The sequence below is a fragment of the Lynx canadensis genome, chromosome E3 (assembly GCF_007474595.2).
Source record: "Lynx canadensis isolate LIC74 chromosome E3, mLynCan4.pri.v2, whole genome shotgun sequence".
In the NCBI taxonomy this organism is placed as follows: Eukaryota; Metazoa; Chordata; class Mammalia; order Carnivora; family Felidae; genus Lynx; species Lynx canadensis.
In genome coordinates this window covers 20078166-20102550 of record NC_044318.1, presented here as the reverse complement: position 1 = coordinate 20102550, position 24385 = coordinate 20078166, and the positions used below count along the sequence as shown (strand labels likewise).

Genomic DNA, 24385 nt, shown 5'->3' with positions numbered 1-24385 from the left:
GAGAGGTATCCTGGCGTCCCTTTACCAGTGCCCGGGCTCTGCAAAAGAGCTCCCGAGTGGCTGAACTCCGCCTTTCCCTAGGCTGGAGGAAAACCCTATTCTAATGGCACCAGTAACGCTGGAGCTGAGCACTTGGTGCCGTTTGATTCCCGTGGGGCTCTCAGCGTGCGCTTCCTCCTGGCTCTGCCACTTACTAACCAAGAAACCGTGGACCAGTCCCGTGGCCTTTCTCGGCCACACCAGGAAAGTGAGGGTAATGATAGCAACTACCCTCAAGGGGTTGTTGAGAGCATTCAATGAGTCCATATCTAGAACGTGCTTAGAGGGGCGCCTGGGTGACTCAGCCGGTTAAGCATCCGACTGCAGCTCAGGTCACGATCTCACGAATCGTGGGTTTGAGCCCCGCATTGGGCTCTGTGCTGATGGTGCAGAGCCTGCTTTGGAGCCTCTGTCCTCTGTCTCTGCCCTTCCCCCACTCAGGCTCTCTCTCCAAAATAAATAAACATGTAAAAAAATCTATCTATCTATCTATCTATAAAGGCAGGCAGGAAGAAAGAGAAAGAAAGAAAGAAGGGAGGGAGGAAGGAAGGAAAGAAGGGAAGAAGGAAGAGAGGGAGGAAGGAAGTGTTTAGAACAGTGCCTGGCACTGGGTTAGCATTGTATATGTGTGGGCTTGAGGAAAAAAACTAAAAAATACTCTCTTCTCCCCATCTTACGGGTGGGGAATTTAGGGTTTGGAGAGGGACTTGCCCAAAGCCACAAAGCCCATAGGCTGCAGAGGTAGGATTTGAACCCAGGCAGTCCGAGTCCCCAGCCCACGCTCCTATGTACAATGCTGGGAAACTTGCGTATGTGCCCAGGGTCCCCGCTGATAGCTTTGCTCCCCGCCTCTGCCCGCCCAGGTTAGCCTAGGCCAATCCCTCGGAACTGGTCTCACCTGATATTCCCCAGTGTGGCGATGATGAGGCCCAGGGCCAGCCCGTGGGCCAAGGCCGGCTGCAGCAGCCCAGTGTCCGGCCCGTTCTCAATGACCGACAGGCACCCGATGAAGATGAAGAGGGCAGAGCCCAGCAGTTCGACCAGACAGGGCTGCAGGAACCGCTCATACCAGGATTCACGACACCTGCCTCCCATGCTTGGCTGCTTCCCCTTGCCACCGATAAACTCCGCGTCACGCACAGACACAGCCGCCTGCAGCGGGGAAAAGGGAGAGCGGACACGGGTGGGAGGAAAGCCCTGGAAGGAGCCCCCAGCGCCACAGCCTTGTCAATTCTCAGCACCCCTTGTAGGGCCAGGGTGCGGAGGCAGAGGCAGAGGCCAGCTGCGGGCTCCCCTCTGCAGACATCAGGGCCCGAGTGACCCGCGCACCTGCTCTTGCCTGAGCTGGCTGGGAGAGTGCACCTGCTGTCGGGCTCTTATCTCAGACCGGGGCTGCTCATTCTACTTCAGGCTCTGCTCCTTTTAAAGGGCTGCGGAGCCTCCCCTAGGGTGCCAAGAAAGCAGTAAAGCGCGGTGGGAGGTGGCCCTAGGGCCCAGAAGAGGAAACAGTTTCTTTTTTTTTTAATCTCAACTGGGCAGGGCAGGGGATAGTCAAGGATCGCTAAGCTTTCTGCCAACAAGGGGAGAAGGCACCGGCTGACCTGCACCACCCGGGGAGCGCCCCAGGCCTTCCCCAGCAGGACGTGGAGCCACCATAAGGGTCCCCGCGGCCACCAAAAGGGTCCAAAGGAGACCAGCATGTGAGCACGAGGAGGGCCCCTCTGGGCTGGGACCGCACGTGGGAGATAATGGCCAGCGCATTTTCGGTGATGTTTCCGTGGATTCCCTCAGACGTCTCCTCCTCGTATCTGGGGCCTCAACAACTCCCCTCACCCTCACTACCTGATCCAGGACTGAATGCGTGTAGACGGATGACCGTCCACCCACCGACAGCCAGCGGCAGCCACGGTAACAACGTGCGTCGCGGGAAAGCCTGCGGGCCTCGGAAACAGGCTGCCTGGATCCCAAGCCCGTTTCTGCCGTGAACTGGCTCTGGAGCCCTGTGTTGCTGTCCCCTCTGCGCCTCAGTGTTCTCCGCTGTGAAGCGTGAACGATAGCGATAGAACCGGCGACATTGGGGCGTTTGTGGTTTGAATGAGTTCATACGACAAAGAGCTTATGACACTGGCAGACACACGATCAGCACAACACCAGTGTCTACTAATGAAGAACAGATATTTACGTGTAACAAGTATTTATTGAGCAATTTCTACAAGCCTTCTACTTGCTGGGCACCGGGCTAAGAACCTTATTTATATGCATTATCTCACTTCAACAGTAAGCCCGTGAAGCAGGTACTCCTCCTTTTCCACAAGGGGAGGTGGAGATTCAGGAAAGTTACGTTTCCCAGGGTCACATAGGTTTTGTGATTGCAAAACGTGTGGGTTGAGTCACAACGGACAAATGCTGCATGATTCCACTTATAGGAGGTCTCTGGAGTAGTCAGAGTCCTAGAGACAGAAAGGAGACGGTGGTTGCCAGGGGCTGGGGGGGGGGGGGCAGAGGGGAATGGGGAGTTGCTGTTTAATGGGTACAGAGTTTCAGTTTGGGAAGATGAAAACGTCGTAGAGATGGATGGTTACACAACAGTGTTAATGTAATTAATGCCACTGAACTATACACTTAAAAGTGGTTAAAAATGGTAGATTTTATGTTATGTGTATTTCACCACAATTGGAAAAAGAACTTGTGGGTTAAGCCACTACAGTCTAGTATCTTTTTAAGATGGATGGATGGATGGATGGATGGAAAGAGGGAAGGAAGAAAGGAGGGAGGGAAGAAAGGAAGGGAGGGACGGAGGAAGAAAAAAAGAGGAGAGAGATGCATTCCTTTATTCATCCATTCAACAAATATTTAAGTACCTGCCATGAACTAGTTCTAAGAGCTAATTGGAAATGTAGCAGTGAATAAGATGGGCAAAGATTCTTTCAGTGCTCATATCTGTTACCTGAGTATTTTTCTGTGCAGATAGAGATCCATAGAGAAATAACGTCAGGGAGAAGAGAATGTAGTGAAAACGCCTCCCATTTACTACTCCTACTGCATATCTAACACTGTGCTGAGCACACTGCATATATTCACAACAACCCCATGATCTCTTATCCCTATCTTCAGGGCACAAAGATAAACCAAGGCACAAAGAGTTGCAGAACTTGCCCAAGGTTGTGTAGATAAAAAGTATCCACTCCAGGACAGAGCGAATCCATCCAGGGTCTGATGGTTTGCTAAGAGCTCTTTTCAGCTGGAGGCTCAGGAAGGCAGCCCCTCTTTTGAATATCTGCACATCTCGGAAGGTTTAGGGTTGATTATCTTGAGCCCTGTGCTCTCCCTCCTCTGTACCCAGCTCACGCTGTGCAAGATGTCTCACACCCTTCCTCCCGTGTCCCTGCAAATGGCAACACAAGGCAGTTGTCCAACCTTGTGCTTCCCCATCTCCTTCACGCTTTGCCCAAGTCCTGCCAAGAGCTGCTTCCAGAACACGTCTCTCCTGGTTTCACCCAGGCCTCCGCGAGTTCTTGCTTAGCGTCTTGAAAAAAAAAAAAAAATCAAACGTTCAGGATACACCTGCCAGGTTCTAGGCCCTGCACTGGACACCTCACGTGCATTCTCTCGGTTAACATTTACAATCATCTGATACCTTCTCCGCGTCACAGGCAGGAACTCCCAGCTGGGGTCACTATAGCTCCTCATCTGGTCCCCTTGCCTCACCCAACTTTAATCTGTTCCTCTTGTGCTGGGACCCAGCAGGGCACGGTTCAGCACTTGGATGCAGGTGGGGATCAGGCTTCTTCACCATCGCCTGCTCGCTTCTCCCTCAGCCCCAGTGTTTTCTTTTGGAGAAGTGGGAAGACCGCGTCCCCCATCCCCATAAGGCTGTCGTGCGGATTAAATGAGACAGTGCCAGATTCAGAGCAGGCCACATCAAGAGCACCTATTGTTGTGGCTTTCGTCAGAGTAGGCTAACCCATGTAAAAAAAGAACCCAACATTTAGATGGGTTACCATAATAAAAATCGATTCACTGTTGACACAATAGCAGGCCCTTTATGACATGGTGACTCAGGGATCCAAGCCATTTCCATCTTGGAGACCCACGATCTAGGTCCCCAGATCTTCTGCACCAGCCAGCAGATGGGGGAGAGAGGACGTGGGGGACGTTTTTAGGGGCTAGGCCTAAAATGGCAAATATCCCTTTCCTCCATGTTTGGTTGACCAGAAGTCCGTCATATGGCTTCACCTGACCACAAAGGAGTCTGGGAAATGTAATCTAACCACGTGCCCAGGAGGAAAAAGAAAGGCTTTTTGTGAGCACCAGAAATTTCTGCCACATGATAGATGCTGTTGTTCCCCAGACTATCAACCTCATCACATCCTTCCCTGCGTTAAAACCTTTCAGCCCTTCCTATGGCTTTCAGGGCAAAACCAAACTCCCAGAGCCGGCCACACAGGCTGTGAGTCCTACCCTGACTCACCTCTCGTCACACAAACCCTAAACAGTCCGATGAGCCATGTGCCCACTCCCCTCCCTGCCAGCGCTGTTCCCTCTGTTTGAAGTCCTGTTTTGCCCCCTGGGCCAACCTGCACTGCACGTTTAAATCTCAGATCGGGTGTCTCTCCCGTGACCCCTGGTCAACTAGATGTCACCTCTCCAGACACAGCCTCCCTCACTAGATCCAGGGACTGTCTTGGTAGCTCCAAAAACAGTGGCTCTCCAAAGAAAACCCGAATGTCATTCAGGCACAACATATTTCCACAACTCAAGATTTCTCGTGTGGACTGCCGTCTCCATAAGCAACACACTGGTCCCCCCGCAAACGACTAGGATAACCGGTGGGCTAGTGAGATAGTGTCTCCTTGAGAACTTCTCAGTCTTCCAATCCCAGGTCTGGTTGACATGACGGAGGCCTCTGATTTTTATCTCTCTTTAGATCCTTGTTTAGTTCAAGATGTCTCTGCAGCTGTAGACACCTGTCTGCCATCCACCACCAGGTCCAGATGGAGTATAAAAGCAGTTCTATGCCATCCTGTCACACTGCTCTTCCTTCCTTTCTCACTTTGATAGCTGCACTGTGGGGCAAGAATGTGATGTTGGTGCCATGGCAGCTGTCTTGAGACCAAGAGGTCCAACTTGCCAGAAGGGTGGATCTTTGATGATATCACCAAGCCACCAGACTAACCCCAAGATCAACTGCTTCTGACTTCCTTGTTAAATTAACCTGAGCTTCTCGGATTGTGTACCAGGGCACCCCAGAGAGCCACGCTGAACTCACAGGGGCTTTGGGGGATTATAAAACTTCAAGGGAAATATAGTGATTCTCGATATCTGTCAAACACCATGTGAATTACTAGCTCAAGGTTGTTCAAGGCTGTAATATCAAATGGCCCTACATTCTCTCCAATAACATCATATCTTTGCAAAGCTGGCTTTATGGGAGTTGCCACAATAAAAAGCAAGTACTGCATAAAAATCAATGTGGAAGAGGAAATGTAGGTAAGAGGGTCTCCAACCTGACTCCGAGGTCTGGGAAGTTGTGCAGTCCCCCAAAGGACACACACATCTCGTGGTAATTACCTGTAGAATGTAATAATGGAAGTTATTTAAGGACTCAATTCAACTGAGTTATGTGTAGTCATCTGAAAATGAAATAAAAATATAAATAAAATACTTTTCAATATATGTGTATTTTCTTTTCAAATGGCTAAGTTGTTAGGACATAAATGCTACGTGCTTTTGGACCTATTTGTTTAATGAGAAGAAGCGGTAGGCATTCCTTTTGGCCCAGGAACGCTGTGAACCAAGACAGTTTGGGAGCCTGTGAAATGAACAATATACGTCCTGTTTCAGGAAGTGGGAGTTGAGATTTCTATCGCTTGCAGCAGAGAACGTTTCCGGCTGGTACACACTCTCCCAATTGCCTGGCGACACCAGGCTTTCAATTGAATGAGTTCTTCTTGAAACCAGCCAGTATTTGCAATGCAGATGCTTGATAATTCAGGCTGATCCTGAGATGGACAATCACAGAAACTAAAAGCAGAACTCTTTGTCTCTTCTGAAACAGTGGCTTTATTTCTATCTAAATAGCCCTGCCGTTGTTTTCAGTGTACAGTGACCAGGGGCTTAGGGCAACTTAGTGGTTGGAAAAGAGTCTAGCTTTTTTTTTTTTTTTTTTTTTTTTTTTCCACTTTTCTCTCTGCGAAACTGCAGGTTTCGTTTAAACCTAAGCACGTCCTGGGGCGCCTGGGTGGCTCAGTCGGTTGGGCGGCCGACTTCCGCTCAGGTCATGATCTCGCGGTCCGTGAGTTCGAGCCCCGCGTCAGGCTCTGTGCTGATAGCTCGGAGCCTGGAGCCTGCTTCCGATTCTGTGTCTCCCTCTCTCTCTGCCCCTCCCCCGTTCATGCTCTGTCTCTCTCTGTCTCAAAAATAAACATTAAAAATAAATAAATAAATAAATAAATAAATAAATAAACCTAAGCACGTCCTTTCCTTGACTGATGCCTTTTGAGTCACTGGTTACAAGACATCAGTCATGTGGGTTATTTCAGAACCCTTTACAGCCAGAGGAAGGTCATCAGACTCAAGAAGCAGCCTGCTAAGTCTCATCAATAAGGTTCACTGTCACCATCTGTAAATGGTGAACAATTAAAACGGTAGAATGACTACCGTTTACTAAGGACCTACTGTGGGCTGGACACCACAAGCTTATTCCGTATGCGTGATTAGAATGTTCTCCTCTTTTTTTTTTTTTTTTTTTGCTTTGGCTTTTATCCTTGTGTCTACTATCCAAATTAAATAACTCTCAGAAGAGTAAAACCAAATGGACAACAAACATGAAAAGACACTCAGTCTCTCTAAAAGCCAGAAAAAGAAAATTCAAATTAAAGCTACAGGACAGAATTTTTTTTTTTTTTTTAAGTAGGCTCTGTGCCTAGGGCAGAGCCTAGCATGGGGCTTGAACTCACGACCCAGCAATCAAGACCTGAGCTGAGATCAAGAGTCACATGCTTAACTGACTGAGCCACCGGGCCATCCCCAGAACAGACATTGTTTTTTTTTTTAAGTGTTTATTCTTTTGAGAAAGAGAAAGAGAGACAGAGACAGAGACAGAGTGCAAGCAGGGGAAGGGCAGAGAAAGAGGGAGACATCGAAACTGAAGCAGGCTCCAGACTCTGAGCTGTCAGCACAGAGCCAGACGTGGGGCTCGAATTCACAACCACGAGATCATGACCTCGGCTGAAGTCGGATGCTTAACCGACTGAGCCACCCAGGCACCCCCTTTTTAAAAACAGCAATACTGATTGGGATGGGGAAATAGGTCAACTCCTGTATTGCTAGTGGAAATGTAAATTGCTACAATATTCTGTAACACAATCTTGCAATAGTTATTAAATATTTAAACTCACAGACCCAGCAAGCCTCATATTTGAAAATCAATCCTACAAAAGATAACCTCCAATAGGTAAGAGTATATACACAGGGACATTGATTTCATCATTGTTTGCTGTAGAAAAATCTGGGAACTACTTGAAGGATCATAATTATGAAAACACTTGAACTAAGTAGGAAATATCTACCCCAGAATGCATGTCTCCCATAGTTCTCTACATCTTCAAGCCTTTGGATGGCCTGTTTCTTTTACCCACACTGCTCTCTAAATCTGGCAAAACCTCTCATCCTTCAAGTCTGAACAAAGATATGAGAATGTTTGTAAAGGTAGCAAGAGAGAAAGTATGGAAAATATAAATCACGTGGGCTAGCTAACAATTAGATGCATGTCACAAAGTGGAAGAAGCCAGACATGAAAAAGCACACGTCCTATATAAAAAGTTCCAAACAAAGCAAAGCCAAGGACAGGGCACGTGGAGATTTCCGGGGCGTTACCACCTTCTGTCTCCCGACCTGGATGCTGGCAAGGGTGAGTTCTGTTTGTGAAAGGTCACTGAGCTGTTACAGTTGTGTGCTTTTCTGTGTGTATATTACATTTCAATAAAAAAAAGTTACAAATAAAACCGGTCTGTGTTTAGGAAGTTACCTTTTGGATAAAATCAGGAGGGAATTTGCAGGCGAATCTCGGGTCCCTGGGAGAGAACACTGAATTCAGTCTCTGTGTCCTGGGCTGCCAGGTTTTATGCCCATAATATAAGAATATGCCATTTTAGAAACTGCCTTTAAAAATCGGAAGGCTTTACTCCACACCCTTTAGTATTCCAGTAATTGAAATTGTTGTCAATAACAACAAAAGTTAGGGGTCGAGTCCGCTCCCAGACCTCCTACTGAGCATTTAACAAACTTGACCTTGCTGCTTCTTCAGGGCAGTCTCGTGAGGCAGGTATTGTCCCCATTTTGCAAATGTGGAAATCAAAGTTCAAAGGCCCAGCAACTCAATTAAGGTCAAAGGTAACTGGGCTCAGAATCGGTTTGCTTTCCAACGGTAAACGATCTCAAAATAGAAACCAGAAGTATCTTTTGGATTTTTTTTTTATCAATTCTTGAGCAGCTTTACTGAGGTTTAGTTGATAGATAATACGTTACACATATTTAAACGTTGATGTTTTGACACCATGAGACCTTTATCACAATCAAGACGGCAAACACAGATGTATCATCCCCCAAAGTTCCCTTGTGACCCTGTTCTTGTCTGCAAACACTGATCTGTTTTTCTTTCTTTCTTTCTTTCTTTCTTTCTTTCTTTCTTTCTTTCTTTATGTTTATTTTGAGAGAGAGAAAGAGAAAGAGAAAGAATGAGCGGGAGAGGGGCAGAGAGAGAGGAAGAGACAGAATCCCAAGCGGGCTCCGCACAGAGCCTGACCCAGGGCTCGAACCCACTAACCGTGAGATCATGACCTGAGCCAAAATCAAGAGTCGGACGCCTAGCCGACTGAGCTACCCAGGCGCCCCACTAATCTGTTTTCTCACACTATGAATAGGTTTGAGTTTTCCAGAATTTTCCATAAGTGAAACCAAGCATCTGGCTTCCTTCCCTGGACGTATGTATTTTAGCATCATCCAGGTTCTAGCACGCACGAGGTCCCCTGCCTCTGGTTGCTGTGGATGTCTCCACGGTGTGATCATGCCCCAGCCTCCTCCCCCACTCGCCCTTGGATGGGCCTTGTTCCAATTTGGGGATGCTGCCCAAAAAGCTGCTGTAAACGTTTTTGTACAAGTCTTTCAGTGACATGTGTTGTCATTTCCCTTGAGTGACTACCTAAGAGAAGGACGGTGGGTGTGAATTTAACTTTTAAAAAACCACCAAGCTGTTTTCCAGGTCCTGCCTGCAGTGTATGAGACTTCCGGGCTCTCCAGATTGTCACCAACAGCGGGTATGACCTGTCTTTTGGAGTTCAGACGTTCTAATTTGCACTAATTATGACTCATTTTGTTGAACTTTTTTTTTTTTTTTTCCGCGTGCCTATCTTCTTTGCTAAGATGTCTGTTCGAATCTTTCAAGCCCATATGTTAGCTGTTTGGTTGTTTTCTCACTATTGAGTTTTGGGACTAGCATATATACTCCGGATACAAGTCCTTTTTTCAGTGATATGTTTGGCAATATTTTCTCCTCATCTGAGGCTTGTCTCCCGCACTGACAATTTAATATTTGAACCATTTGTAAGCGTGCGGTTCGGGGGGTATGAAGTGTGCTCATATTACATGCAGCCATCATGACATCCACCTACAGAATGTTTTCATCTTCTCAGACCAAAATTCTTTACCCATCAATGACTCGCCATCCCCCTGCCCCCCACCCAGTCCCTCACAAACACCTTCTTCTGTCTCTGAATCTGACGACCTCATATAAGTGGAATCATACAGTATCTGCCCTTTTATGTCTGGCTAATTTCACTTTGCATAATGTCCTCAAGGTATGATAGGAAAAGATAGGTAAATTAGGTAAAAAGAGAGGGAAAGGTTAGGGCCTGAGGTCCCTGGATGGGAAAAAACAGATTTTGGAACAATGCTGGGAGCGGCTAATCACAGCAAACCCCCTCCAGCGTCAGGTCCCTCTTAAGAATGTAACCAATGCCACCTACGCCCCTCAGGTTCCCTCAGGAATCTGACAAAAGACATGACAAAAGATAAGTAGTGGACCATAAAACGTATGACCCACAAGGAATGATATGGCCACAGACCAGTCTGAGCTCTCACACAATGGAGTCGAGCCGGTCAGGACCGCACAGCCCAGCACGTAGAGCTATCCAGCCAGTAAGCGTAGGACCTGAGAAAGAACGAGGGGGAAGGGAAGGGAGGGCTGACCAGGACCTTATAAAACAAGGACCCTCGCCTGTAGTCCATGGGCATTCACTTTCAGATGCCCCCTCTCTGTAAAGAGAGCTTTCCTGCTAATCTTCCTTTCTGATCGGATGCTCTAATAAACTTTTGTCCACCTCTTCATGCTTCAAAGTGGCAAGACAACGAATCCCGGGTATTGGGTAAAAAAAATCCTGCGACGAAGCTGCCACCCAGGTGGGAGCAGGTGTCAGAACTTCCTTCCTTTTAAAGACCGTATAATAGTCCATTGCACGGATATGCCACATTTTGTTTATCCATTCATCCATCGATGGATATTGGGGTCGTTTCCACCTTATGGTTATTGTGAATAATGCTACTAGGAACATGGGTATAATAATTCTTTCTTGATTGCTAGCAAAAAAAAAAAAAAAAAGGAACTTCTTTTCTTAAAATTGCAAATGTCTTTTTCCTCTGTGTCAGTGGTCGGCTTCCCTAATATCTCTGTCTCTCTGTATGTGTCTCTCTCTCATCTGCTCTCTCTCTTGCTCTGTCCCCGTAATGGATACCTGGCATTAGTGTCTACTTAAGACCTAATCCCTCTTTCTTTGGGTGATAGCCTCTTGATTTTCCCAGGGGAAACCACAGGTCTTCCATTGGCTCTCTCGGTTCACACAATTTGGGAAGAGCTGACAGCCTTCTGCCACCACTCAGCTCCCCAACCTGTCCTCCCCACCCCTTCAAGGGCAGGACATCCACCTGGGTCGAGCCAGTCAAACACTCAGGCCATCCTGACTGACTTGGGGATGAGCTTATGGTCCAAGTCAGGCCCTGACTTGCAATTCCAGGCATTTTTTCTGGAGATTTTTTGGGAACGAGATGTGCTATTCCTCCGGAGTTCCTGGGAAGGGGGTGGCGGTTCGGAGGGGCGGAGGGACCAGGAGTCACCAGCGGCCATCACTGCCACCATGATGGATGAGCCCAAAGAGAACGGAAAACTCACTGAGGAGAAGAAAGCAAACGGAGCACAAGGTGGATGAGCTCGATATTTTGTCCGCCCACCGGGCCCCGAGCCAGCCAGGCTGGATTTTCCCCGGTCAGGTCTTTGTCCTTCTTCAGCCAGTTGGAGCTGGGTTTCTTTCCCTTGCAAAAAAAAAAAAAAAAAAAAAAAGAAGACTCCTACTTACAACACTCTCTTTTCTTCCCCAGCTTTCCTTTGTTTTTTCAGATTTCAGAATTCTGAAATCTGAGCAAGCAAACCTGTCCTTGGTGTGTCAGGACCACAGACAATTGTTGGTGGGTGCGGGGCAGGGCAAGGCCTTAGTCACCCAGAGGCACGCCTGCCTACCCAGAATAGAGATGATTAAGAGATAAGTTCTCGTGAATCAGGGACATGTGCCAGGCACATAAAGAACTGTTACATAAGGCAAAGTGTGAGGGCAAAAGCCACCTTCCGATGAAGTGCCCTGGAATGGATGGCTGCCACCCTGATGACCTGACTTTGGGCCATCCGACAGCCTCTTTGTCATGACGCCAGGAAGTCGGACAGTAAGAGCAGACATCCGTATTCCCGATCATCCTCTCTGGGAATGTAGACACCTCGGGGTAAGTATCCTCCAAGGGAAGGGAAAGGTGGCGGGACCAAGTGGGACCCCAGCCAGCAGCCCAATGCAGAGGGGGCTCAGAGGACAGGGCGAGCTCTGGATGGAGCAACAAGGTCCCGCCCACGCTGGGCCAGGGCTTTCCGGGCTGGGGTGAGAATGGAAGTTGAGTGGCACTGGACCTCAGTGGGTGCAGGACCCCGGGAGCAGTGGGGGAAGGGTGGGCAGGAACAAAGCCGAGGTCAAGGACTCTGCTACATGTACTGTGCCTTGTTAAATAAAAACAAAAAGAAAAACAAAAACAAAAAAAACCAGAAACTGAGGTGTTGGTGTGAGATGGGAAGGGAGTTTACATTAAGACCACAGGCGTGAGGGCACTGGGGTGTCAGCGGCTAACCCTGGCCACAGCAGATTACAGCTTTCCTCCAGTCCTGCCAACAGCAGTGTGAGATTGGTGTTATACTTATTAACCCATTTTACAGATGAGAGAGCGGAGGCCCAGACATGGGAAGGGCCGCACTCAGGACCACAGACTTGTGAACTCTGGAGCTGGAATTTGGATGCAAGGCTGCACCCAAACTGGTGCCTTTTCTATTCTTTAAATTTGGTGAAACGTCATCTTAGGATCATTAACTCTTTAGCATAGAGCAAAACCAAAGGGCCCAAAGCCACCGAGCTGAATGCAAACAGGCTCTTTAGGCGACCCACCCCAAAAGAGCCAGAGGCCCTCACTGACCAGTCACAACCGGGCACAGCGCCTAAGTTCCCAAAAAACAGAAAATTCCATCCGTCCCCAGGCTCCCTCACTCCGCCTTATAACTGCGACCCCTCAACACCCCTCTATAAGGCAGTCTCTCCTTTGCTGTCCTGCCCGCTGCCCCCCTGCAGTATATTCCATAAACTCTGATCTCTTCTGTTCTGCTCTGGGTGAATTCTTTCACCTCCCGCACCACCGGCTGCCACCCAATCAGAGCACCCTACATTTGGTGCCCCTGCCCCGTTCCGATCGGGACACCCCACATTTAGGTTTGGTGACCCATTGTGCAAACTTGTTCGTGTCTGTAATCGTGGTCACACATACACGCAAAGTATAGCTGCACAGCAACAGTATAGCTGTATTTCTCAATTCTAAATAATTGTATCTGTCTGCTCAGGGGACATACAAACAACCCTATCCACCTGAATAATAAGACTTTTATCTTTGATACACAAATTACCATCAGGTAAAAAAGCTTCCAGTCAAAGATAAGGCATACCTCATTTTTCAAGGAATTCTTCATTTAAAGCCAGAAGTGAATAACTTGCTAGAATCAAAATACTCAGTTCCTTGATATCTGGTGAGTTTTTTCAATGACATTTTTTAGGCTAAATGCATGGAAATTTATAACAGGGTTCAAAATTGTGGATTAAAAATGTCCAAACAGGGGCGCATGGGTGGTTCAGTCAGTTGGGCGTCTTGACTTCGGCTCAGGTCATGATCTCACCGTTTGTGAGTTCGAGCCTCGTGTCGGGCTCTGTGCTGACAGCTCGGAGCCTGGAGCCTGCTTCGGATTCTGTGTCTCCCTCTCTCTCTGCACCTCCCCTGCTCACATTCTGTCTCTCTCTCTCAAAAATAAATAAACATTAAAAAAAATGTTAGGAAAACTGGCTAGCCTTATTACAAAAAAAAAAAAAAAACACAAACAATAAGGGTGAATCTTCAAAATAAATTCTGAATAAACCAAAGGTTAAAATGTAAAAGACAGACCATAAAAGCACTAAAACAAAACACAGGCGAATGCTTTTGTAATCATAAAAGGGGAGAGGCTTGGTAATGCATAGCAGACACTTATTACATAGTAAAAGTTTCTAACGACCTGAACCAGGTAAAATATAAAACTTATACAATGGAAAGGAAAAATGATTACCAGAAATAAGATAAATGAAAAACTGGGGAGGGGGGGGGGGAATATTGCCCACAAATGATGAAGTGTTACTATCTCTATTATGCAAAGAGTTGTTACAAATCAATGTGAAAAAATCACGGAGATAAATGGGCAAAACGCACAAAGAGGGAATTCATAAATAATAAATTCACAATAATATGCAAAAAGACAGCCATAGTAAGTGTAAGAACATCAGTGAGACATCATTGTTCCCCACTTATTGGACCGAAAAAATCAAAAGTTTGATAATATCCAGTGTTGATAAGTATGTGGTGAAACAGGAGGTCTTGCACATAACTGATGAGACTGTAAACATAAATGAGAATATCTTGATGGTATGTATCACAGAGTAAAATATCATATGTTCTGACCTATCAATTCTATTTCCAGGAATTCACCCTTTGGGGGTAAATACATTAGTGTGAAGGGGTTTACACACAATGTTGCCACAGTATTTATAATAGCAAATTGATATGGAAGGCCACATCAATGTACATTAACATAAGACTGCTTAAGTAAGTAGTTTTTTAAATGATGACGTGTACCAGCGATTGGCAAACTATGGCCTGTGGGCCAGCTCTGGCTGGCTGCCTGTTATTTTATTGAATAGAAGCTAAGCAGGTTTTTACATTTTAAACGGTTAAGTACCTCTGTAATAATACACTCTGGACCCACAAAGTCAAAAATATTAATGATCTGGCCTTTGAAAACAATTTTTCCAGCCTCTGTATGTAGATCTCTATGTAGTGTTGTACAAAGTTTGGAATAAAAATGTAATTTATAGGGGCACCTGGGTGGCTCAGTTAGTTAAGCATCCAACTTCAGCTCAGGTGCTATCTGCTGTCAGTGCAAAGCCTGCTTCAAAAACCATCCCCTTCTCTCTCTGCCCCTCTCCCGCTCATTCTCTCTCTCAAAATAAACATGAAAAAACATGCATATTTATAAAATTACAGCATGTGTCATATGATTCCATTTAGGGAAAAGTAAATATGTATACCGTATATGACTGCATGGAGAGATTCCTGAAATATAGTCCCATATATTAATTATCACTATCTTTGGATGGTAAGAAAGATGTTTTAAATTCTACTGATGGTCACAAAAGAAGACCTAATTATACAGAAAGATGTCATGTTCCATATTGTGATGATACTAGGTCTCTCTGAGTTATAAATTCAATGCCACCCTAAGTAAGACGAGGAGTTTTGGAGAACTTGCTGAAGTGATATTAAGGCCGTTAAAATACCAGGAGTTGCTGTGACACAAACTTTTCATGTCACTGGCTAAACACACCAAATGTGCAGTGGGGTTTTTTGCTGTTTTTGTTCTCACGCCTGAGTGTTCAGCAGGGGACCATCTACACAGTGATTCAGAGACCAGCTGCTTCCGGCCCACGTCCCCACAATTATAAACTTTTGGCTCCCAAGGTTGTCAGAAAAGGAGAATAGAAAAGGTAGAGAAGGAGACCCACTTCTTAGCCCCATCAGGGGCAGCAGGACCCTTATCATTTCCCCTGGCATCCCATTGGTGAGACCTAGTCACATGACCACATCTTAGAGGGAGGGGCATGCTGGGAAATGTAGTCTGAGGCTGGCCAGCAGCTTCATACCCATCATCCCAACACTGTGGAAGGAAGGAAGGAATGTCTGGGGGATAGCTAACTACACCTGCCAGTGAATTTCCTAAGGAAAAGTACACGTGAGAATATCCAGGAGAGAAACAGGAGAAGTAGAAGGAACTGGCTCTACCCGGTTCCAAATAACAACAATTAAAATAGATTCAACAGTTTAGGAGTGGAGAGGAAACAAACAGACAAGCCATTGGGACTGAATGAAGAGCCCAGGAACAGCCACAAATATTTTTAGGAATTTAGTTTATGATAAAAGTGAGGTTTCAAATCAGTGGGAGTACAAGGATACTGGGACGTTAGGTGACCTTTGGGGAAATAAAAGAAAACTGGATCATTAGCTCTTCCTTACAAAATACAATAATAACCTTGGGGCACCTGAGCGGTTCAGTCAGTTAGGCATCGACTCTTGGTTTCGGGTCAGGTAGTGATATCACAGTTGCAGGGACCGAGCCCCGGGTCAGTCTCTGCGCTGACAACTGCCGAGCCTGCTTGGGGTTCTCTGTCTCCCTCTCTGTCTCTGCCCCTCCCCCACTAGCTCACTCTCTCCCTCTCAAACGAAATCAATAAATGTTTTTTTAAAAATCAAACTAAAATCACCTTCAGATAGAGTAAAAATTTAGATGTAAAAAAATCGAGAAGAATGTAGATTAATTTTTACTATTGAAATGGGGACGACCTGTCTGAGCAGGACATAAAATACATACCATGTACAGAAAAAGACTGACAATTTTGACAAGGTTGCAAAAGCAATCCAAAGGAGAAACCTTTTCAACAAATTATGGTGAAGTAATTGGACATCCATAGGCAACAATAAATAAAATTAAAAAAAAAAAAAAAGAACTTCAACCAGAGTCTCACATCTCATAAAAAATGAACTCAAAATTTATCATAGACTTACATGTAAGTTCTAAAACTATAAAACTTCTAGAAAAAAAAACATAAGAGAATACCTTTAGGATCTAGAGCTAGGCAAGACAAAGAATTCTGAGGTTTGATGCCAATTTTAGCTCTTCAAAAAATTTTGTAAGGGGGTGAAATGACAAACTTCAGCCTTAGGGAAAATATTTTTTTTCTTTTAATTTTTTTTAATGTTTATTTATTTTTGAGAGAGGGAGACAGCATGAGCAGGGGAGGGGCCAAGAGAGGGAGACACAGAATCAGAAGCGGGCTCCAGGCTCCGAGCCCGACATGGAGCTCGAACCCACCAACTGTGAGATCATGATCTGAGCTGATGTCAAAATTGTCACTTAAGTGTTATTATTTCAAAGCTAAGCAATAAAATACAAATACCATAGTGACTTTCATATGTAGTTGACAACTATTTTTAAAAATATACAGACAAGCTGGCACAAAAACAGACACATAGACCAATGGAATAGAATAGAAACCCCGGAACTAGACCCACAAACGTATGGCCAACTCATCTTTGACAAAGCAGGAAAGAACATCCAATGGAAAAAAGACAGTCTCGTTAACAAATGGTGCTGGGAGAACTGGACAGCAACATGCAGAAGGTTGAAACTAGACCACTTTCTCACACCATTCACAAAAATAAACTCAAAATGGATAAAGGACCTGAATGTGAGACAGGAAACCATCCAAACCCTAGAGGAGAAAGCAGGAAAAGACCTCTCTTGACCTCAGCCGTAGCAATCTCTTACTCGACACATCCCCAAAGGCAAGGGAATTAAAAGCAAAAATGAATTATTGGGACCTTATGAAGATAAAAAGCTTCTGCACAGCAAAGGAAACAACCAACAAAACTAAAAGGCAACCAACGGAATGGGAAAAGATATTTGCAAATGACATATCGGACAAAGGGCTAGTATCCAAAATCTATGAAGAGCTCACCAAACTCCACACCCGAAAAACAAATAACCCAGTGAAGAAATGGGCAGAAAACATGAATAGACACTTCTCTAAAGAAGACCTCCGGATGGCCAACAGGCACATGAAAAGATGCTCAACGTCGCTCCTCATCAGGGAAATACAAATCAGAACCACACTCAGATATCACCTCACGCCAGTCAGAGTGGCCAAAATGAACAAATCAGGAGACTATAGATGCTGGAGAGGATGTGGAGAAACGGGAACCCTCTTGCACTGTCGGTGGGAATGCAAATTGGTGCGGCCACTCTGGAAAGCAGTGTGGAGGTTCCTCAGAAAATTAAAAATAGACCTACCCTATGACCCAGCAATAGCACTGCTAGGAATTTACCCAAGGGATACAGGAGTACTGATGCATAGGGGCACTTGTACCCCAATGTTTATAGCAGCACTCTCAACAATAGCCAAATGATGGAAAGAGCCTAAATGTCCATCAACTGATGAATGGATAAAGAAATTGTGGTTTATATACACAATGGAGTACTACATGGCAATGAGAAGGAACGAAATATGGCCCTTTGTAGCAACGTGGATGGAACTGGAGAGTGTGATGCTAAGTGAAATAAGCCATACAGAGAAAGACAGATACCATATGGTTTCACTCTTATGTGGATCCTGAGAAACTTAACAGATACCCATGGGGGAGGGGAAGGAAAAAGAAAAGAGGTTAGAGTGGGAGAGAGCCAAAGCATAAGAGACTGTTAAAAACTGAGAACAAACTGAGTGTTGATGGGGGGTGGGAGGGAGGAGAGGGTGGGTGATGGGTATTGAGGAGGGCACCTTTTGGGATGAGCACTGGGTGTTGTATGGAAACCAATTTGACAATAAACTTCATATATTGAAAAAAATATATACAGACAAGCTCAACTTCAGGAGTCGGAAATCTTAACGTGGTTCTTTCAAGGAGTAACTTGAACTTCCATTTTCATTTAACTTAACCCCCTCCCCACCATTCCCAGATTTTGTTAAGCTCAAAGTTTTTTATTGGTCATCCTGTCATACCTCTCCCCCTAATAATTACATACTTGAAATATATTATGGTATATTGCATATATTATACATATACGTGTATATATACACACATACATACACAAAGAATACTTTTATAAAAGTTCACTGTGACCACTGGCTCTAAAAGTTAATTTTATTCCCTTCTGGATTGAGTTATCATTATAATTATTAGTAGTAGGCAATCAATCCATGTAACCCAATGTACTACAAATGTTGATAATTATTAAACATAAAAACTAAAACTTCATTGGAAATGCATCTTTTAATGGGATGGATAGAGCAGGTTTTACTTATTTATTCAATTGAGTTTATATATCTCAAGATGACTCTAGCTTGTTTCCACCAGTCAGGGCTCAATATCAATTCAATTTCCATTTTTCATTTTTACAGATGTAGGCATGGAAAGACCTTTCACAAAAATAAATAGAAGGAGATTGTAAGACGTTTTCTAGAGCAATGCTGCACACTTCTTTGAACACTGTTTGAGTTATATGCCAAACATAACCTAGTGTCTATTCTTATAGAAATGTGGGGTTTTTTAAAGTTTTTTTTTTATGTTTATTCATTTTTGAGGGACAGAGACAGAACGTAAGCAGGGGAGGGGCAGAGAGAGAGGGAGACACAGAATCTGAAGCAGGCTCCAGGCTTCCAGCTGTCAGCACAGAGCCCGACACGGGGCTCGAACCCACAAACCATGAGATCATGACCTGAGCCGAAGTCGGACGCTCAACCGACTGAGCCACCCAGGCGCCCCTTTTACAAATGTTTTTATCCAGCTGACAATCCTATCGTATCCCCTTCAATTTTGTTGAAAGCAACAAAACCTTCCCATACCTGCAAAAGGATTCGCTGCTTGGGTCACCGTCAACTCACTTCTTCAATGCCCGCACTAAGCATTTCTAAGTGCTCCCTTATCCCAGGCTTTAATTCCCAGGGCACGCACCAGGCTGGATTTGGGGGGAAAAGGATGCTCCTCTGTGAGCTAGGACAGCAGTGGAGAAAGCGAGCCAGGCACACGAGGTGAGGATCTGGAAACAGAGTCCCTTAAGCAGTGTCTCCACTTTTCTTCATTGTCCCCCCCCCCCCATAGAGACTTTCTAGACTTTTTTTTCTTCCCAATCTCCCCTCCATCAAGTTTTAATGCCACAGACACACTAAATCTGTTCGTGCACTTTGGCTCTTTGGAGGGCTACAAACCTCCCCCCAAGAAAGAAGTTTTGCCCCGTTGGAAGCATTATCACCTCCATTGGGAATGGACGCCTTGCGAGGATCCTCATGGACCCCCTGGGAACAATCCGTGACTCCAGATGAAATGTGTGCCCCTTTGAAGCCCCTTTCAGGCTCCTGCCAAGTGGCCATGCTCTCTCTTCAACCATCCAGACTCTCTGACAGCCAGAAACTCTCTTCCTGCCCTCTGGTCCAGGCACCGCCCCTCCCCCAACCCAGCACGTCCTAGCACCTCCCACAGCATCGCCTGGACTTGCCACAAGATACTGAAATGGCCAAGTTCTTTATCAAGGCCGCTGCTGCATGGTTCTCTGCAAGTGCAGAGGCCACATCCGCTGTGTCCACTGTGAAATCTTCATACCTAGCACGCAGCTCAGCACAGAATAATCATTAATGAAAGAACCGATCAACCAATACTTGCCTTCTTCCCGGCAACCCTCACACCCCCACACCTGTACTGGTTAGCTACTGAAGGATAGCCAGCTATCCCCAAACCCAGTGACTTAAAACAATAACCATTCATTGAGCTCACGATTCTGCGAGTCGGCTGGGCAGTTCTTCTAGTCTGGGCCGGCTTGGTTGACGTCCTCTGAGTTCTCCCGAACATCTGTGGTCCGCTGGTGTGTTGGCTGGGGCCTCCAGGGAGGGCCTCATCTGGGACAGCTCATCTCTGCTCCCACGTGGTCTTCCCATCCCACAGGCAAGCTGGGGCTTATTCACATCCTAGTCACCACATGGTTCCCCAGCAGCGAGAGAAGGAGAACCCCAGTGCACAAGCACCTTCAAGTTGATGCCCATGTCCTGTTTCTTATTGGTCCGTTGGCCAAAGCAAATCGCATGGCCATTCCTGATTCAAGCTGCAGAGAGAGACTATGGAAGACTTTATGGCCATTCCTTGGGATCTGCCACCCCTCACCACCAGCACCAAAGCCAAAAGCTGCTGCCCTTTGTGACTCGTTTTCCTACACTTGGTTCCCTGCAGTGTTCCTTTTGGCATGATTTCACCAGGATATTCCAAGAGCCCATTCCCCGATTCTCACCCCTCAAGGTGGTCCACCTCCACCTCCCACTCCGTCAGTGGTCCCATCTCCTTACATCTCTAAATTCTCCCCGCTCTGCAAGCCAGGAGCCACCCTCAGGGTTCAGACCTCCCGGCACTCAAACTCAGCCACAATTGGGAAACAGTGGGTGGGTAAAATGTGAACAGTGAGCCTTACCTGAGTTCCCAAGAGCTCTCCCAGGACACTTTATTACTCAACCACTGAGTTTAACAAGTTCTCTGTTTGCGGACAGAGCAAGATGATTTCTCTGACATTGAGCTTAGCAAGGTTTCGGATGTTTTCTATCTGCCTTTCTCTCTGGGGGCTCAACAGCCATTTGTGCGCTGGCCTGGAGAGGTGCCTCACTTGAATGGTACCACATTATTGCAAGAGTTGTTGTTACTGGAGGCATCTTCCCCCCCACCCCACACTCGTGTGTTGATCTTTAAGTAAAAGCCTACCAGGTGTCACCATATTCATAACCTACTATTAATGATAGTAGCTGAGTCCCCCCACATCAGAACTCTGGCGATGTTTACCCAGAGCTATAAATCAAACACCTTGATACGGTAGGATTACATCATCTTTCACATCATGACCACTGAGTCATCAGAGCACTCAAGTAGCACCATAATTATATTATTTATTTATTTGTTCACCTGCTTCACTGTCTTTCAGTGCCTGATACATAGAAGGTGCTCGATAAATACTTGTGGAATGAATAAAAATGATGAGAAGCTCAGGAAAGAACCACAAAGACACCAAAGAGGGTGCTGAGATACAGCCACAGGGGAAATTTACACATGGTAAAGGGGGAGAACTTTTCTAAGGAGCTGAGGTTTCAACTAAGCCTTAAGGGGGAAGGCTGAGTCAGGAAAGGGAACAGCAGGTGCACAGGCCAGCAGAGGCAGAGTTTGGGCAGGTTAGGGAGAAGAAAGAAGACAGGGCTAGAAGAAGCGTCATGGGTAGGAGAGTGGCACAAAATGACCAGGAGAGGGGAGGAGGGGCCAGACCACATAGAGTCTTCGGGCTTGTGAGCCATGGGAAGGAGTTGGGCTTCATACCAAGGGGAAGAGGGGGCCTTGAGGGTTTTAAGGGGGGGTGTCGCAAACGGCCCATTTTATGTCTGAGGCAGCTACCTTGGAATGAAGCTCTCCCCGTTGTACAGACTCTTATACTCTCTTATGAAGACCTTAGTCCCAGCCCCTGGCTGGCTCTTAAAAACGCTTCGATCTGGACCACTCAGCCAATGAGCCTCCAGGTTTTCTGGAGGGGAATCTTGTATAAAGTGTCCAGCTTTCAGAAACGATGTTGAGGCACGTGAGTTCTGCGGGCCTTTCACTGTCCCCAAATTTTCTAACTTCTACTCTGGAATTAATCTAGCATCCCAGAGATAGATAATTGGACCGTACGATTTGGGTCTCATGGAGTTTCACATCGGCATTAAGGCACAGGTTTGTGTCAGAGGGCCCTGGGGCAGGCCCTCCATAGCCCGGCCCCCAGCATTCACAGAGATCCCACTGACAAGGCCCAGGAGAAGCTTCTCGGGGCTCTATGTAGGAAGGGGTGTGCCTCTCTGGAGCACGAGGCTGGCTGTGATTTTCTGGAAGCTGGAGCGTGTTTCTGTCTCTGTGAGGACTTGCGGGAGTCAGATTTGCAGCCCAGCAGTACCTGTGCCGACGATAAAATACGCACAGCTGGGGCACCTGGGTGGCTCAGTCGGTTGAGCGTCTGACTTCAGCTCAGGTCATGATCTCACGGTTTGTGAGTTCGAGCCCCACGTCGGGCTCTGTGCTGACAGTTTGTGGAGCCTGGAGCCTGCTTCCAATTCTATGTCTGTGTCTCCCTCTCTGTGCGCCTACCCCGCTTGCACTCTGTCTGTCTAAAATAAACATTAAAAAAATACACACATCTGAGGGCCTTTGGTAATTTTTTAAGCTTATGTTCCACTCCCCAAAGTATTTATTTTTGCCTTTTGTGATGAAGGAGTTTTATCAGCTGTCTCAATCCTTTCTGTAGAACGAGGAGGGATATAAAAAAGTAAACTAAAATTAAATTATTTTACCCACAGAAGACATTTTATACAAAACCGTCTGTACCTCCCCCCCAAAAAGTAAAAAAACTCTAAAATGAAGATATAGTTTGATTCTGCTTTGAACTTCATAAATTTTCTGATATTATGTAAACATATTCTCCGTGCAGTGGAGCAAACACAATCAAAATGACCCCACACTCGGTGGCCGATGACCTAAAAGCTTTCCAATTTCTTTCTCTCTTGCCCATCGGGGATTATTACAAAAGCCAGAAATCCAGATATTTTGTTTCCTAGCCCTTCTTGCAAGGAGGCCAAGTTCCAGGGTGGCCAGATTTAGCAAATAAAAATAGGGGACACCCAGGTAAACGTGAAGTTCAGACAAGCAACATACAACTTTCTTAGTATAAATATGTTCCACATTACATGGGACATACTTATACCTTAACAATTCCGTGTTGCTTGCCTGAAATTCAAATTTAGCTAGGCACCCTGTATCTTATTTGGCAATGCTACTCAGTTCCCACCATGAGATATAGGCAACGTATATTCAGGCACATTTGGGAACAAATTCATTCTGAATAAAATGATGGAGACCACTGAAGAAAAGACTCACCTTTCTTCCTACCCGTGAAGGCAGCTGTGATGCCTGGCAGTCTAGCAGCTACTTTATGATCATAAGGTAACAAAGAAAAGATTGAGAGTCAACATCTTGATGAAGACAGAGCACAAAGAGCAAACTGACGTCCTTAATGATATTCTCCAATATTTTATTACTGAAATTGAAAGCATTCCAGATACCCCCTGATGTTTTGGGTTTTTGTTTGACTGGGTTTTTTTGGGGGGGCGGGGGGTTGTTTCATTTTTGGTTTTTTAGCCATTTCTGCTACTAGTTATTCAAAAGCCTCACAAAGAACTGTAAGATTTTGGAGAAAGGGGTCACTCTTCATCACTGACATCTAGAACGGCCCCCAAATGGGAAACAAGCCAATCTGATAAATGTGGAAGTTTATCAGGAATAAATGAGCCCTGCTTGGGATTTTCCTTCTCCCTCTCTCTCTCTGCCCCTCCCCCACTTGTACTGTCTCTCTCTCTCTCTCAAAATAAATAAACTTAAAAAAATTTTTAATTTAAAAAATGAAATGAAGTTGGTAGGTACTTTAGTGGACATTTCATAACACAATGGTCAACAGTAATGGTGTTATCATTTGCCTTGAACAGAAGGTAATCCAAAAAAAATAAATTCTAGGGAAAAGAGAAATATAATGGAAGCAAAGCAAGGCGTTTTGAATTTTAGCCAGATTCTGTGGCTGCCTCAGTTCACAAAGTGCTAACACACTGATAAAAACCAAAACCAAAACATTAGGAACAATCTGCCACAGTGCAAATGAAATGTGTCAAAAAGCAATACTCACTTTTCCTACTAGTAATGTGCTATATTTTCTATTCTATTCTGCATCTTTCTAAACTAGTGGTTTTGATCCATTACATGGATTCACCACGTGGCTTGGAACCACAGCTTCAAAACCACTGGATTAATGAATGTTATAGAAGTGTTAAAAACACACCGGTACCTGGAGCACCTGGGTGGCTTGGTTGGTTGGGCGTCCGACTTCAGTTCAGGTCATGATCTCACGGTTTGTGGGTCTGGACCCCGCGTCGGGCTCTGTGCTGACAGCTCAGAGCCTGCAGCCTGCCTCGGATTCTGTGTCTCCCTCTCTCTCTCTGCCTCTCCCTGGCTTGTGCTCTCTCTCAAAAATAAATAAAAACAT

The 24385-nt window shown here is 45.7% G+C and overlaps 1 protein-coding gene across 1 annotated transcript in view; it reads right to left on the bottom strand.

Annotated features, from left to right (window-relative positions):
• Nucleotides 1-22311, bottom strand: part of AQP8 (aquaporin 8) — a 28252-nt gene extending 5941 nt beyond the window's left edge. Inside the window, exons 1-2 of the mRNA XM_032591632.1 lie at nucleotides 20074-22311; nucleotides 938-1191 (exon numbers count right to left, since the gene is read on the bottom strand). Of these exons, the coding sequence (XP_032447523.1) occupies nucleotides 938-1191; nucleotides 20074-20148 (329 nt within the window). The 5' untranslated portion in view covers nucleotides 20149-22311. The remainder of the gene's footprint in view (nucleotides 1-937; nucleotides 1192-20073) is intronic.
• Nucleotides 22312-24385: the final 2074 nt, after the last annotated feature.